This window comes from Phascolarctos cinereus, unplaced genomic scaffold (assembly GCF_003287225.1).
Source record: "Phascolarctos cinereus isolate Bilbo 61053 unplaced genomic scaffold, phaCin_HiC Scaffold_372;HRSCAF=981, whole genome shotgun sequence".
NCBI classification, from domain to species: Eukaryota; Metazoa; Chordata; class Mammalia; order Diprotodontia; family Phascolarctidae; genus Phascolarctos; species Phascolarctos cinereus.
In genome coordinates, this window is record NW_027555705.1 from 10,534 (window position 1) to 25,248 (window position 14,715).

Genomic DNA, 14,715 nt, shown 5'->3' on the forward strand with positions numbered 1-14,715 from the left:
ATGTTCACATCTGAGTTTGTTCTCTTCCTCTCAGTCTTGGCTGGTTAGGAGAGTTGAGGATTGGGGTTCCAGATTGTTTGCATGGTTGGCCCTTTAAGGGACAAGACTTTGTAGGCTTCTCCTGGTGTGGACCTTAGACAGTGCCTTGGACATCACAGCACGTACTAGATGCCTGTTGACTTAATTTTCTGTTCATTAGGGTTAGAACCTGAGTTTGGGAGTCGACAGCCCTAAGAGAAGACTGTTTGGCCTGTAAGGCAAAGCTTGCAGAGCTTATAATCCCACAGGGCTGAGTTAGAACACCGGCTTGGGCCCTTGCTAGCTGTATGACCTCATCTTTTAGCCTCAGTATCCTCACCTCCAGGGTTCTAGTTAGGGCCTATCTTAAAGTGACTTCTGCTATTGCGCCCCCTTTGCTGCCTTGCTGCCTCTGGGGGACCACCATCTTTCAACCAGCCTAGAAACAGGGCCATCCTTTGCAGGCCACAGCTGCCCTGACAGATGACCTCCAATCGAGTCTCCTTCCTAGAGCCTTCGAGGCCCCAGCAGGCCCAGCAATGCCCAGCCCAGTCCAGCCAAGCCCAGCTTACCTGGGCTTTCTTGGAAAGCAGCAGAAGACGATGCATAGGGCTCCTCAACCAGGGTCTCAGCCCAGGCGTCAGGGAAGGCACCCCCTCCCACTCCTGGGGGTCTGCAGTGCATCTGAGAAGCCTTGGGGCCAGGCTGAGCCAGAGTGGTAGAAATAGTACATGGCAAGGCTCCAGTCCCTAGAACCCTGCTGTGTCCCACACGCCCTATGCCCAGCTTTGTGCTGGGTCTGACATAGGTGCAGCTGGTCTGCCCTTAGGTCCAGTCCCTCCAGCCAATTCTAATCCAGTTGGTCTCTACCCTTCCCAACCAAGGCCATCTGAAAGTGACTGACAAAGGTTCCTTCAGAGACAAGTAAGATGATCTGATGCTCCCATCTCTTTAAGGCCTTGACACATTTTGTTGTGAGCCACACAGTCAAAGGCTTTAGTGTAGGTCAATGAAGCAGAAGCAGATGATTTTCTGGAACTCTCTTGTTTTCTGCATAATCCAGCGAATGTTGGCAATTTGATCTCTATTTCCTCTCCTCTGCAAAAACCAGTCTGCTCTTCTGATAATTCTTGGTTCATGTATTTCTGAAGCCTCTTGTAGGCATAACCTTGCTGGTATGTGAAATGAGCTCAATTGTTCAGTAATTGGAACAATTTTTGGCATTGCCGTTCTTTAGGATTGGGATGTAAATTGATCTTTTCCAATCCAGTAGCCACTGTTGAGTTCCAATTTTTTTTCTGAATAGTGAGTACAGCACTTTAACAGCATCAACTTTTAGGATCTGAAGTAGATCAGCTGAAATTCTGTCACTTCCATTAGCCTTTTTATTAGCAATGCTTCCTAAGGCCTGCTCGACTTTATTTTCCAGGATGTCTGGCTCTAGATCAGTAACCACACCACAGTAGTTATCAGAGACGTCAAGATCTTTATTGGATAGTTCTTCTGTGTACTCTTACTTTCCCCCCCAATATTTTTAAACCTGGAAGATTAATATTCTTCATTCCCCATTTTGGTATATCCCAATCATAACTATTCCTCTGGACTGTCCTACATCTTCAAAGGCATTTGATGCTCCAATGTTTTAGTTTCTAGGAAAGAAGGGACCCCATGTGCATGGCCCTGTATTGAACTATCCTCTGGGGTAGCTAAGCAGCCAGGTTTTTTCAGATGAGTCTCACTAGGCCTTACTTTAAAAATATGCATATAAAGAAGATATGGAGATCGCTCCACTTTTTTAAAAAAAAATTAAAGCTTACATGATACTGTTCATAATCCTTTGTCTTCAACATGCAGAGCTCTGATCTTATTGAAGTTTGCCACAAGCAGTATGTGGAAATTTTTCTTATACTGTGCTATGAAAACTTGTCTGTTGGAACTGTCCCAAATGGCAGTTGAATTTGTTGAATCTGATCACACCACAGAAAGAGTTTCTTACTAAATGGAAGATCTGAATATCCTTTTGCTAAACATTTTCAGTTATAAAATCAGCTCCAGGGCAGGGAACTTGGCCCTTCTGTTGAAGTAGCAATGGGTATGAATATGTTTTGGGGTCAGAGAATGCTACAAGACTGAGGCACTGGTTAAGTGCCATGATGATCACAGAAAAGGCAGAGAGGTCTTCAATACCACAGGCAGAAGCAGGATCCAGATCAGTCTAACATTGTGGCAAGTCAGGAAGCCTTTCTGAGAGAGAAGGTACAAGTAAGCTACTGGTGGCTTTGTAAACACTAGGGCCTACAAAGGGTCATTTTCTGGATGTCTTCATGAGAGTGGCTAATTTTTCCAGCCTGTTAGTAGAAGTAGTTGTCTGAGGCCTCACTGTACCATGGAGCCAACTCTGGAATCTTGAAAGCTTATACCCATGGTGCACACTATCTGCCAGGTTCTACCATAATCAAAAAGCTTCAAGTATTCTGGAAAAAGACTGAGGTGCTGTTTAGCATTGAAGCTCCCTTGTAATCTGGCCTCAGCATACCTTTGTTGGCTTACTGTATATCACTTCCTTTCACACACTCTTAAGTTCCAAGCAAATTGGCCTATCTGCTGTTCCTTATAAAAAATATTGCATCTAGGCAAAGCCAAGAGGGCTGAGTGAAAGCAGGGACTCACTTGAGCTCTCCCCTGAATCTCTTCAAATACCTCTAAAAAGTGACTCTGAATAAAGTCTAGAATGGCAGAAACCATAGTGAGACCAATTGAGGCAGATTTCCAGCCCAAGGCAACCTGGAAGGTCGACAGCACAGGTCTGTTGCACTGGCTTGAGAGAGGAGTGTCCAGCACTCAGGGCACAGCACAGATCTGGCCTAAACAAAGCCAGAGTAGGCTTTGAGGACTGAATCACCAGCAGCAGTGGTACTTTGCAGTCTTCTCAACCCACAGACTCCAGAGACAACTTAAAAGGTCAGTGGGAGGGGTCTATCAGAAGGAACCGGGGGGGAGAGAGAAGCAAAGTCCGGTCCAAGGCTGCAGGGTGTGCCAATACAGCTCTGGCTCAGCAAACCAGTAGCAGGCCCTGGGAGTGACGGAATCCACAACAGTAGCGGTGGCAGTCGGGGCAGCAGTAGCAGCAATGGCAGTGACAGCTGCTTGTAGAGCCCACAGATTGAATGTTTGAAAGTCACCTATTTCAACTTCTGAAAGCCAAAATGGCAGAGTAAAGAGTAAGTTGCTCTCACCTTCCCTTATTGACTTTGAAAAACCAGAGAATATTGCCCCAGGAAAAACCCTGAAATAGTAGAGAGGCTAGAAAACAGACTAGCTATAGCAGTCTTTTAGCTCCTGAAGGCTAGGGGGATTAATGGGAAAGATCCCTCTTGCTGTGACCTAAGGGGACTAGTACAGGAAGGACAGCATCTCAGAAAGCTAGTGGCAAGCCACACCTCAGCAAACCAGTAACCAGGCCCCTAGTCCCTAGCACAAGAAGCCTGGAACAGTTTCCCCTATGCCCCACAAGCAGAGATCAACTTTAAAAGCCAGTAAAAAGTCAAACAACATGAGCAGAAAGCAACATAGAAAAACAATGACCATAGAGAAATATCTCAGTGACAGGGGAGATCAAAACACAAATTCAGGAAAGGACAACACTGTCAATATACCCTTGTGAAACTCAGAGGGGAATATGAACTGGTCTCCAGCCCAAAAAGCCTTCTTGGAAGAGCTCAAGAAAGATTTTATAAGTCAAATAAGGAGGTAGAAGGAAAAAAAAATTGAACAATTCCTTTCAAACTACAGTTGACAAAATGGAAAAAAAAAAGTACACTGAAGAAAACAACTCTATAAAAAGTAAAATAGGCCAAAGAGAAAAGGAGGTACAAAAGCTAAGTGATGAAAACAACTTATTAAAATTAGAATTGGGCAACTGGAAGCTAATGACTCTATAAGACATCAAGAATCAGTCAAACACAATCAAAGAATGAAAAAATAGAAGAAAATGCAAAATACCTCATTGGAAAAACAACTGACCTGGAAAATAGAGATAATTTAAGAATTATTAGTCTACCTGAAAGCCATGATGAAAAAAAGAGCCTGGACATCATCTTTCAGGAGATCATCAAGGAAAACTTCCCTGAGGCCCTAGAAAAAGGGTAAAAGAGTCATTAAAAGAATCCACCTATCACCTCCTGAAAGAGATCCCAAATTGAAAATGCCAAAGAATATTGTAGCCAAATTCCAGAATTATCAGGCCAAGGAGAAAATCTTGTAAGCAGCCAGAAAGAAACAATTCAAATATCATGGAACCACAGTCAGGATTACACAGGACCTCGCAGCTTTTACATTAAAAGATCGAAGGGCTTGAAATATTATATTCTGTAAGGCAAAAGAGCTTGGATTACAACCAAGTGTCCACTACCCAGCAACATGAGCATAATATTCAGGGGAGGAAACATTCATTCAATGAAACAGGGGACTTTCAGACTTTGTGATGAAAAGACCAGAGCTCAATGGAAAATTTGATCTTCAAATACAAGACTCAAGAGAGACATAAGAAGGTAAACAGGACAGAAAAAAAACCAACAGTATGTTATTAATAAGGGCAAACTGTTTACATCCCTACAAAGGAAGATGACACTTGTAACTCTTGAGAACTGTAGCTGTATTACGGTATTTAGAGGGGATATACATTGACGGAGGGGATGGGTTTAAGTTGACTTTGATGTGATGATAAAAAACCTGATGAAGTGGTGAAAAGTAATTGTAATGGGAGAAGAGGAAAGGATGAGGCAGAAAAGGGTAAATTACATCACATGAAGAGGAGATAGAGAGACACAAAGACATATTACATTAGAGGGAAAGAAGGGAGGGAGATGAGCATTGTTTGAACTTTACTCTCATCGAATTTTGCTCAAAGAGGGAAATAACAATCAGTTATGCATAGAAAACTAACTTGTCATATAGGCAAGTACTGCTGTTTATTAGAATTAAAATTCTTCACTTTGTATTTGATCTCTTTGGGATCTAAGTGGTATCCCAGCATCAAAGAACATATATATGAACAGCATTTTCAAAATGCTGTTTGAAATAAGAGGGAACAAGTCCTGGCTTCACCCATAGTGTTTCTGTGCTTCTTTCTTCCCATGGTCCCAGCCCTTCTAAAGCCAGATGCTGTGGCTCCTAGGGGGTCAGGCCAGGCTAGGCTGCCCAGAGAATGGTCCTCCCTGGCTATGCAGTGCCCAGGTCTAGGGCTCTGAGGCAGCTCTGATCTTACAGGGAGTGAGAACTCTGGGAGGTCCTTAGTCTTTTGTTGCTGGCAGCTCAGTCAGGGCCAACCAGAGGCTCTGCTGTAAGCTCTTCGGGCTCCTGGCAGCCTGGCTGGGTTGTGGGGCTCATTCTGGACAATCTCAGGAAGGAATGAAGAAATCTTGTATTTACCCCAGTGTTCAGTGACAGATGCTGTCATCCTCCAAGGCTTTGGCTTGACTGCCTGGCTTGGGAGAGCCTCATGACCTTGGAATATTCCAGCAGATGGTACCTAGCAACTATCAGGGTTCCAGTAACAGAAGGCCAGCTACTGGCCATCGATGTAGGATGCCTGTAGCAGTTTTTTTTTTCTATTTTTTAATTGTAGGTAAGCTACTTGGTGGATGTATGTTACCCACACCAGGAAGTCTGTTGTCCTTGCAGGCTATGAAACCTTTGCCTTCTGACTTCTGCAGTGGAAAGCCACGGTACAATAGCAGGCGTGCCATCTCTGCCCTCTCTAAGACCTACTGTGCTTGGGTCAAACAGCAGGAAGAGGTAGGTAGTCTTCCCTGAGCAGTTCTCTGGGCAGAAAATGAGTGCTCAGGAGATGGTTTTATCTTGTCCAACGCATGACCATGAAGCAAGGGGACTGGTTTTCAGGTGTGTGGCAGATGGATAAGGGACTCGGCAGGCACTGAAGTGGAGTCTGTGTTCATTTTAGGACTCTACTTTGCTGTTGCCTGTTTGCTTTCTTTTGAGTATCTCCTGAAGACGGGAGATAATTTAGCTTCCCTCCAATAATGATGCCGGCATTAATCCTAGGAGGAAAACTCATTTCCAAAGTAAATTGGTTTGCTATAGCAAATGTACCAGGGCAGAAAGTTGCTCTTGTCCTTTGGAAAGGATCAGTGATCCCAAGGTTTACTCTGATACCAGTTGTTAGGGCCACTCTTAATTTTTTATGACATTCATTATATTCTAAAGCTTTTTTCATGAAGTAAATGCAATATGACCTGCTGGAAACCACAAAGACAAAAACCGATCTGAAAATTTCTCCACTTCCCTTGTCTCTACCTTCTGCTTGGGAGCTGTTATTGTCCCACCTCTGAGCAGGACCTGCTCTTGCTATGGGCCTTCCCAGGATAGGTGAGAAACTGAAGTCTGCCTATGAGAAGATGTCATCCATTCCATCGCTAGGTCCTTCTTCAGCCCTAGTCTCTTTCTAGCCTTCTCTCCCTTGCTAGCATTTTGATTGGTGACCTCCACCTCCCATTCACTCCCTTTCTCACCTCCCACCCTTCAGACATTCCTCATCTGGTCACTTTGTGTTCCCTTGGTGTCAGCACTGGGCTCTAAGGTGCAAGAGCATCGTATGCCCCAAACATCTGGTCTCAGAAAGCTCTGTTGAGGGCTAGAGGCTTGAGAAACTGTCAGAATTCACAGTGGATCATCAAATGGATCATGAGTCCACAGGGCTGGCTCCTAGGCACCTGTTCATTGAGGTTTAAAACAAGCAACGTCAACACAGAAAGACAAGATTCTGAATATCCACAGCATTGCTTCAACCATACTAAACATCGCCACTCTGGTCCAGCCTTGGATAGACCCTCATGTGAGTTCCTAGACATCCCACTAAGTGTTGGATGGGTTTTCAGGGTGCTCCATAAGGCATGTGTCCTTCCAAAAATGCAGCCCCCAGAGCTCTCCATGTCAGATGTGGTCTGGCCAGGAGATTGCCACTGTCTAATGCTACCCCTGTATTATGGACACTATCTGTCTGTCCATTCCCCTCTTTCTCTCTCTCTCTCTCTCTCTCTCTCTCTCTCTCTCTCTCTCTCTCTCTCTCTCTCTCATCTCTGTCTTTCTGTCTCAGTGTCTGTGTCTCTGTCTCTTTTTGTTCTCTCTCCTGTTTTTGTCTGTCTTCCTTCCTCTCTCTCTCTTGTCTCCATCTCTTTGTCTTTCTCTGTCTCTTCCTCTCTTTCTATGCTCTCTCTCCTCTTTCTCTCTCTGTTTCTCTCTTCCTCTCTCTGTTTCTATGTCTCTGTCTCTGTGTCTACCTCTCTGTATTTGTCTCTGCCTCTGGATTCAGCCCAAAGGCCCCTCCTTTTCTGGGCTGCCATATTGCACTTGGCTCCTATAGAATTTGCAGTCCACTAAAGTCCTCCAGCCTGTCAGGTGAACTGCAGCTCACATATCCTACACCATCCTGTCTTGGGGATGTGGCTTTATCTTCACATAAGTAGATTTGACTTCTGGCTAATGTACTCTGCGATCCCACACCCCTCTGACCATCCTATCCTGCTCCCTTCAGGTAGCTAACCTGTAGGGCTGTCACTCCCAAGATTGTTTCCAGGATCCAGTGAGATAGTGAGCTAAAAAGCATTTATTAAGGGCTTGTTCACTGCAGTGCTCAGCCCCTGGGATACAAAGAAAGGCAAAACCCTAGTCTCTGGCTCCAGGAGTTCCCAGTCTAATGCCAGTAACTAAGCACGTCCAGTATGTGTGTAGTGCAAAGGAAGGAGGCCCTGGGTTCAGTAGGGCCCTTGGTGGCCTCCTAACATGGGTGAGCTGGGAGCAGAGTCTTGAAGGAGACCAGGGAAGGTGGAGGCTTTGGTGGAGAAGGATTTCCCAAGCAGCTTGGGAATCTGAAAGGGGCCCAGCCCCACTTTTAGGATGGTCATTTCATTACCTGGACAGTGGCATTTGATCCTTCAGGCCTGACCACAAAGCCCCCAGCCTGGGGCCCCTATCTCCAGCATGGTCTTTTCTATAAGACCCAGTGGGGGCCACTTGGGTGTTCTGCATACCTGCCCAGGTGGGGTACTCACCTTCAAACTTTGAGGCCCCCTTAATGTAAGCCCAGCTCAAGGGCCCTGCCTTTATCCTCTGGCACCTTGAATTTCAGGTTAGGTACCTGGGGACTCATCCCCTCAAGCTTCTATTCCTCCCCTCCCTGCTCCAGCTACCAGTTCGGTTAGACCTTGCCTGAATGTGATGAGACCTTACTTGCTATGATGGACATACGTAGTCATGTCTGAGAGAGCTTCTTTTGGATTCCAAGAGTGAAGTGTTAGCAACCTGTTAGGGTACTCTTTGAGAGCCTTGGGGCAGCTTTGGATAACCTCCTATAGATGATAGGGGAAGTAAGGTTCCAGTCATCACTGCTGTCATTCAGGAGCCCAGCGGGCAGCAAGGGCCTGTCAGGAGCGGCAGGAGGGGTCTAGGTTGCTTTGAGGTCAGTAAACTCTATACAGAACCTTCAAACAAGGGGACCCTGAGTCCTCTGATAGCTCTCTCAGCAAGTGGCCATCTCTCAGCGAGAGCAGAGTCTCTGTCAATCTAAGATGCTCCTAGACAAGTAAGGAATCTAAGGAGAACCTCATAGCCTAGTTCCAGGCTCCTGAGAGCAGCATCAACCTTTTGAGAATGCTGATTCAGCCAAAAACAACCTCCTCCAAGATGCCCACCTCCATAGTCCCTGCTTACAGAAACATCTGAGTTTCTGGATTACTTGGCAGGCCCTAGGAATGTTCTTTAGTATGTGATCAAAATCTAAGTGTTCTTCTGCCCAGAGGGTGGTCAGATCTTCCTAGGGAGCACAGAAAAGGAGACAGACATTCAACAAAACCCAGAGAACTTTTCAGGCTGTGGCAACCCCAGAGTACTGCTTCACCTCAAGACTTCCCTGACCTCCATGGGTGCTATTGGATCAAACCTAGAGAGGCTGGTCCTGGTAACCTGGTGTTATCAGGAGGACAGGTGGGCAGCTCCTGCTTTCACCTCACCTTGATGTGGACAGTGGTGTCCCTTTGGAAGTCCTCCTTCAGGGAGGCTTGCTATCAGGTCACCAGGCCCTCCAGGACAGCCAAATTGTCCTCGTGGCTCTACTCCCATTCCCCGTCATATATATGTCTTCCCACTGCAGCCCCTTTATTTTTCTGTTTAGGTCACTCAGTCACCCTTTTCCACACTGGTGCCTCAGGGATTTTTTTTTATGACTTTCTTCTGTATTATTATTATTATTATTATTAATTAGGCAAAGCCTAAAAGGAAATTGGTCTCAAGGACTGTGAAGTCAGTTGGAACAGTGGATATTTGATTATGACAGGCCTGGGGGAGGCCTCACTAACCTGATTAAGACAAAGAGGTCCTGCAGGGAGGCAGCTGTGGTCAGGTGGTACCAGGTATTTCTGAAGCAGCAGTGGAACAGGTGAAAGAGCCAACCTGTAAACGTCCCAGCAGAGGGATTCAGAGACTTCACCCTGCAAGTCTGTCATGTCCCAGAGCTAGCCTGCTCCCAGCCTGTCAACTCTGCAGCCCCTTCTTGCTATTCTGGCTCTAGCTGTGCATACAGATCCTTCTGTAACAAGCCCATCTTCACACAGTGTCCTAGAGTTATTCCACCCATGCCCATGGTGCCCCTGCATAGGAATGAGGAAGCTCCTTTAGGTGCACTGTAGGGACTATCCTGGGCACTGTGCCCACCCACTGGCAGAACCAAAATGAAAAGCCGATCCCCATCCACAAGAAAACACCAACATGGGAGACTGCATTCTGTAAGGTGGATGTAAGGGCCAGGCTGGTCCATAAGTGCTTGCCCTGAAGGGAAGGGAAGAAATGAAGATCCACCCAGAAGAAGAAAGCCTCAAGAATGCCCCATTTTCATGCTAAGGCTTGAGCCCTCCCACCCTGAAAACCCCCATCTGGAGCCAGACTGCAGAGTTCTCCATCTTATATGAGAGATAAAGTCCCCCCCGCCCCCAGCTATAGGGTACCCTTCAAAGTAAGTGGTGCACTGCCTGAGGAATGGGGCTCCAGAGGGAGGAAGTGACGCCTACCTGCACAGTCATCCTCAGAGAAGTATCTTGAGGAGCATTCAGAGATGTTATAGGTGACTTTGTCCAGGTGAGCAGCTGGTGAGAGGCATTTCCCACTTCTGGATTTTCTCCTCAGCGTCATAGGGGTTACCAAGCATGAGAAGCAAAGATAAGAGAGTGAAAAAGAAGAAGGGGGGAAAAGATAGGGAGAGGGGAAGGACAGGATTTGAATGAGACTTTCCTGGAGACTTCTGGGGTGAAAAGAAATGATACCCAGAGCCCTCTGTTCCTGTTCTTATTCCTTAAACAGATGAAGAGTTTTGTTTTTTTTTTGTTGTTGTTATTGTTTGTTTTTCTTTTGTTTTGTTTTGTTTTTAACTTTGGGTTCAGGATTCAAAAAAGCCAGAGGTACCCTGAGCCAAGGAGGGCCTCTTTCCAAATTAAACCACCATGATGAGGTATGAGAGGAGCTAAGAGTCAGCTAAATCTGTCTCGTCACTCACAGGCATTTCACCCAAGAGGCTCCCTGCGCTGTTGCTGGGCCATGCGGCTCGCTCTAAGAACCATGGGCCCTGGGGCTAGTTAAAAGAGAAACATGGCTGAGAGGGGTTGTCCATGCCCAGCTTCAGGCCTCAGTGTTCCAGGCCTTCTCTGAGACTCATGTTGACCCTCCCTAGTTCCTGTTCTCAGAGAGTGAAGGCATCAGCAACCCAGGTTATGGTAGAAGGGGGAGAGATAGTGCTAAGGACAGGAAATTCTCACCTTTGTGGGAAAAGAAAGCAAAAGAGTGATGTCTCCACTCAAAAATGGAGGCAGGAAAGAAATGCACACATGGCAGCGGCAGAAGCCCTTGGTTGCCATGGGCAGTTGTGATGGAGAAGGTGGCTTGGGCTCCCTCTGGCTCTTCTTACCTGAGGGAACTCTTCTTGAAGTTGGTGTGCTGGCCAGGCACCTGGGAACTACCTCCCTCTCTCCCTTGCATATTTGACCTCTTCTAGCTCCATCTTTTCTCCCAATTCCACCTTACGTAGATGTTCCATCTCTCTTCTCAGTAGATGACTGTGTAGGAAAAGGTGATCCCCTTCCCTTCCCAACTCTAAGACAAATTACAATCTTGGCTGTTCTTGCTGCTGTCATTGTCTTTTCCTGGCTCCTTCCTAAGAACAGGGGGAGGAGCAGAAGGGCTGGCCCCAAAGAGTCAAGAGAAGAAACTCGATGTCCCGTCTGCACGATGGGCAGATCCTTCCATTCCTCACCTCGAAACGCTGCTGTTAAGAAAGGGCTTTCCTCGGTTTTAGAAAGAACTGCAAGGTCCAGGTACTCACCAAGATGACAAAGCCTTTGGGAGTGCTGGTGATGTTTGCTGATTAGGTACAGGGCTTTGGGCACATGCTCCAAGGTGACAGCAATGAGGTGGAGCCCTGGGAGCCCTGAAATGCCCAGCACTTGCCAGGGTAGACATTTGGCTATGGGCAGAAGACAAATCACGTAGAAGGTGGTAGCACATGGAACAGATCTGGATCCTGGGGCCCCCTTGCCTTGAGAGCCCAGCCCTCACAGATGAAGGAGGAGACGGCAGACAGAGAGCCAACCTGGGGGACCTCTGTTCAGCCCTACCTGGTGGATGGCTCTTTGGATCTGGAAATGGTACCACAAGGTTATGCCAAACAGACTGATAACAGACATCCTGGTGCCATAGGTCTCTAAGCTTTGGCTACTGAGGATGCTGGCCCCTGAAAAGAGAAACAGGGAGAGGAGTTAGGGGGCACTCAAGGTCTTGGATGACACAGATATGGCTTAGGGCAGCCTTCAAGGCAAGGGGGTGCTGCCAGGGCATCTGCCCTCCTACCTGTGCCACCCCATTAAGGGCATCCCAATTTGTCAATTCCTCCTGTCTCATAACGGCTATGCTGATTTTTCAGTCCCTCTTGTCCCAAGCCTGCTGGCTTTCTGCAGGCCTCCTACCTGAGGACTCCAGGGCATAATCCACCAGTTCAATGTGATCTTCACTGTAGAGTTTCAGGGCCTGCTGCATGATCTTATGCACTTCCTAAAAGATAGGCATTCATGACTCATGGGCCAGGCCACCTGTAGGGGAAGGGCAAGCACGCTAACTGGTGGGCCTTGGCTTCCCTCTCCCTCCTGGCAGTCTCCTCTCAGGGCAAACCCATGACCTAGCCAGGAGGATGGGCAGAGGGACCAGGTTCAACTCCTTTGTCACTCCTTCCTTTAGAAAGGTCAGCCTGAAGATGGCAGCAGCTTTGCTAGCATACTTGTCCTGCTCCTCTGCCAACTGAGTCAGGATTCCTTGCTCCAGGTCCTAAAGCTGGGCCTGTTCCTCCTCTAGCTGTACAAGCCTGGCCTGAGTGCCCTTGTCTGCAATAAGTAATTGGTGGATCAAGGCCGGGATCTCAGATTCCATCTAGAAGCCACCAGAGGAAAGAGCTCAGCAAACACCTGAGAAACTGCAAGGGTGAGGAAGGAAGAGGGTCTGGACAGGAGACCTGGGATGCCTAGAGACACTCTGAGAGCTCAGGGCCAGCACATGCCTGCCTGGTGCCGGAGAAGGGATGGTTGTGAACCAAATGACTGGCATTTCTCCACTGCTTTTGAGGTCTGCAGAAAGGATCTCATGATATTATCCCACTTGACAGATGAGGAAAATCTCATCCATGTCACAAAGTCCACCCAATAGGTTCAATCTTTAGGAAGTGCCCAGTGGAAACCTCAGATGGTTGCAGCTCCCTGGGCAGATGTCCGGGCAGCAGCAGCCCAGCTGAGATCAAGGGGCATGCATTGCTTAACCAGGGGACTGGAGGACTCACGTCACTGCACAGGGCCACCATCTTTTCTCGCCAAAGGTGTATTTCTTTGGCCACTGCAGCTTGTCTTTGGCTGACGGCCGCCAGCTCCTGCCTCAGGCCAGCCAGCTGGGCCTCCAGGGAACCCATCTCCTTTGGCCTTTTCTCCTGGGAGTCTTCTTGGGACAAACTAGCCAGTGACAAAAGGAAAAATCAAGGTCAACCTTGGCACAGGCACTGGAGGACAGACTCAAACAGAGGCCAGGAAATGGAACAGTGTCACCTGAAGAAAAGCACCACCCAGTGTAAAGGACAGAGCCAGAGAACAGGCTGCAAGACTTTACTGACATTTCCTCCCTGCGGCACCCTGGGTAGGTCATTTCCCTCTGAGGCCTCAGTAACCTCATCTGCTCTCTGAGGTCCTCACTAGCTCGGATCAATCCTATGGACGTGTTAACCCCAGTGTTCTGCCTCCAGTGACCCCCCTTCCACCTGAGGGAATCTCAGTCGTGCCCATCAATTGGGGAATGGCTGAATAGGTTGTGGTGTATGAATGTGATGGAATAGTATTGTGCTATAAGAAATGATGAGCAGGTGGACTTCAGAAAAACCTGGAAAGACTTGTATGGACTGATGCTGAGGGAAATGAGCAGAACCAAGAAAACATTGTATACAGTAACAGCCACACTGTGTGATGACTGACTTTGATATACTTGGCTCCTCTCAGCAATGCAAGGATCTAAGACAACTCCAAAAGACTCATGATGGAAAATACTATCCACATCCAGAAAAAGAACAATGGAGTCTGAATGCAGATGGAAGCATACTATTTGATCTCCTTTTACTTCGTTGTTTTGTTGTATTTCTTCATTCTCATGGTTCCTCCCATTAGTTCTAATTGCACTTGACATCATGACTAATGGGAATATATGCTGAATACGGACATATAACTAGAGCCTATATCAGAATGCACACCATTTTTCGAAGAGGGGAGAGGTAAGGGGGCAATTTAAAACTCAAAATCTTATGGAAATGAATCTTGAAAACTATCAATTAATTTATTATTATTATTAATTAGAAGAAGAAATGTGACCAAAATTAAATTGTGTGGCTTATGAAAAATAGAAAAGTAATTTCTTTAAAAATGGTGGAACACAGAGCCAAGATACAAGGCAAGCTGACACCAATCCTACCAGGAAGGAACAAAAAAGACAAAAGGACCTGCTGATTTTCTCACCATCAGATGTCTGTGGCTCTTTCTCCAGTAGATACAGAGTTAAAGGATATGAACAGGCATTTTTCCAAAGAAGAAATACAAGGGATCAACGACCAAATGAAAATAGAAAATATCCAAATCACAAATAAATAGAGAAATGCCCATGAAGGCAACTCTAAGGTTCTACCTTCTACCTTTCAGGGTGGCAAAGAGGACAAAGAGGTAAAATTAGCCATGTTGGAGGAGCAGTGACAAATCAGGAAGGTTCGTCTAGGGCAGCAATGGGGTGCCAGACTGCAGAGTTCTGGGCCTCGTCTCAGACAATCAACCAGACTTTGTTCCAGAGGGAGATGGAAAGGCATTCCTTCTCTTCAGAGTGTGGCATCAAGAATGAGACCCGGGCTGGAAAGCCCTTCCAGGTAGCCTCCAGTGTGGAGTTCTCCAGCCATTCACTGCTGATGTTTTTAATGGGGCTAAGAATGGGAGGGACATTGTCATCTCCTTCACTCCTTTCTCTCTTTCTAGTCCCGCCCCTTCCCCAGAAAAAGGAAGGACAAAGGGGCTTAACTTTGAACCAGCAGATTGGAGGGCTGCAGATTGGCCTTATGCCCGCCCCTCAGAC

At 46.9% G+C, this 14,715-nt stretch overlaps 1 protein-coding gene across 4 annotated transcripts; it reads right to left on the bottom strand.

Moving 5' to 3' along the window:
- Positions 1-689: 689 nt before the first annotated feature.
- Positions 690-14,480, bottom strand: LOC110204418 (SUN domain-containing protein 2-like). 4 transcript variants are annotated; one of them, XM_078150594.1, is made up of 7 exons: positions 12,902-14,480; positions 12,042-12,126; positions 11,694-11,809; positions 10,098-11,542; positions 9,390-9,483; positions 4,079-4,152; positions 690-2,262 (listed from the first exon to the last, which is right to left on the bottom strand). In XM_078150594.1, exons 1-4 carry the CDS (start codon positions 13,025-13,027, stop codon positions 11,444-11,446), a joined length of 426 nt encoding a protein of 141 aa, XP_078006720.1. In that variant the 5' UTR covers positions 13,028-14,480; the 3' UTR covers positions 690-2,262; positions 4,079-4,152; positions 9,390-9,483; positions 10,098-11,443. The 4 variants fall into 4 exon arrangements, 3 of the variants coding, with proteins under 3 accessions (XP_078006720.1, XP_020836315.1, XP_020836316.1); XR_013485076.1 differs by lacking the exon at positions 12,042-12,126 and having other exon boundaries at positions 12,902-13,753; XM_020980656.2 differs by lacking the exons at positions 690-2,262; positions 4,079-4,152 and adding an exon at positions 4,970-6,749.
- Positions 14,481-14,715: the final 235 nt, after the last annotated feature.

Bases quoted from the DNA above. Each gene is read 5' to 3' on its own strand.
- LOC110204418 (XM_078150594.1), bottom strand. From the start codon at position 13,027: ATGGGTTCCCTGGAGGCCCAGCTGGCTGGCCTGAGGCAGGAGCTGGCG. The intron at 12,127-12,901 runs GTGAGTCCTCCA...CCTATCTTTTAG, and splicing joins TGGTGGCCCTGTGCAGTGAC to GAAGTGCATAAGATCATGCA. The intron at 11,810-12,041 runs GTAGGAGGCCTG...TTCTCTTTTCAG, and splicing joins TTATGCCCTGGAGTCCTCAG to GGGCCAGCATCCTCAGTAGC.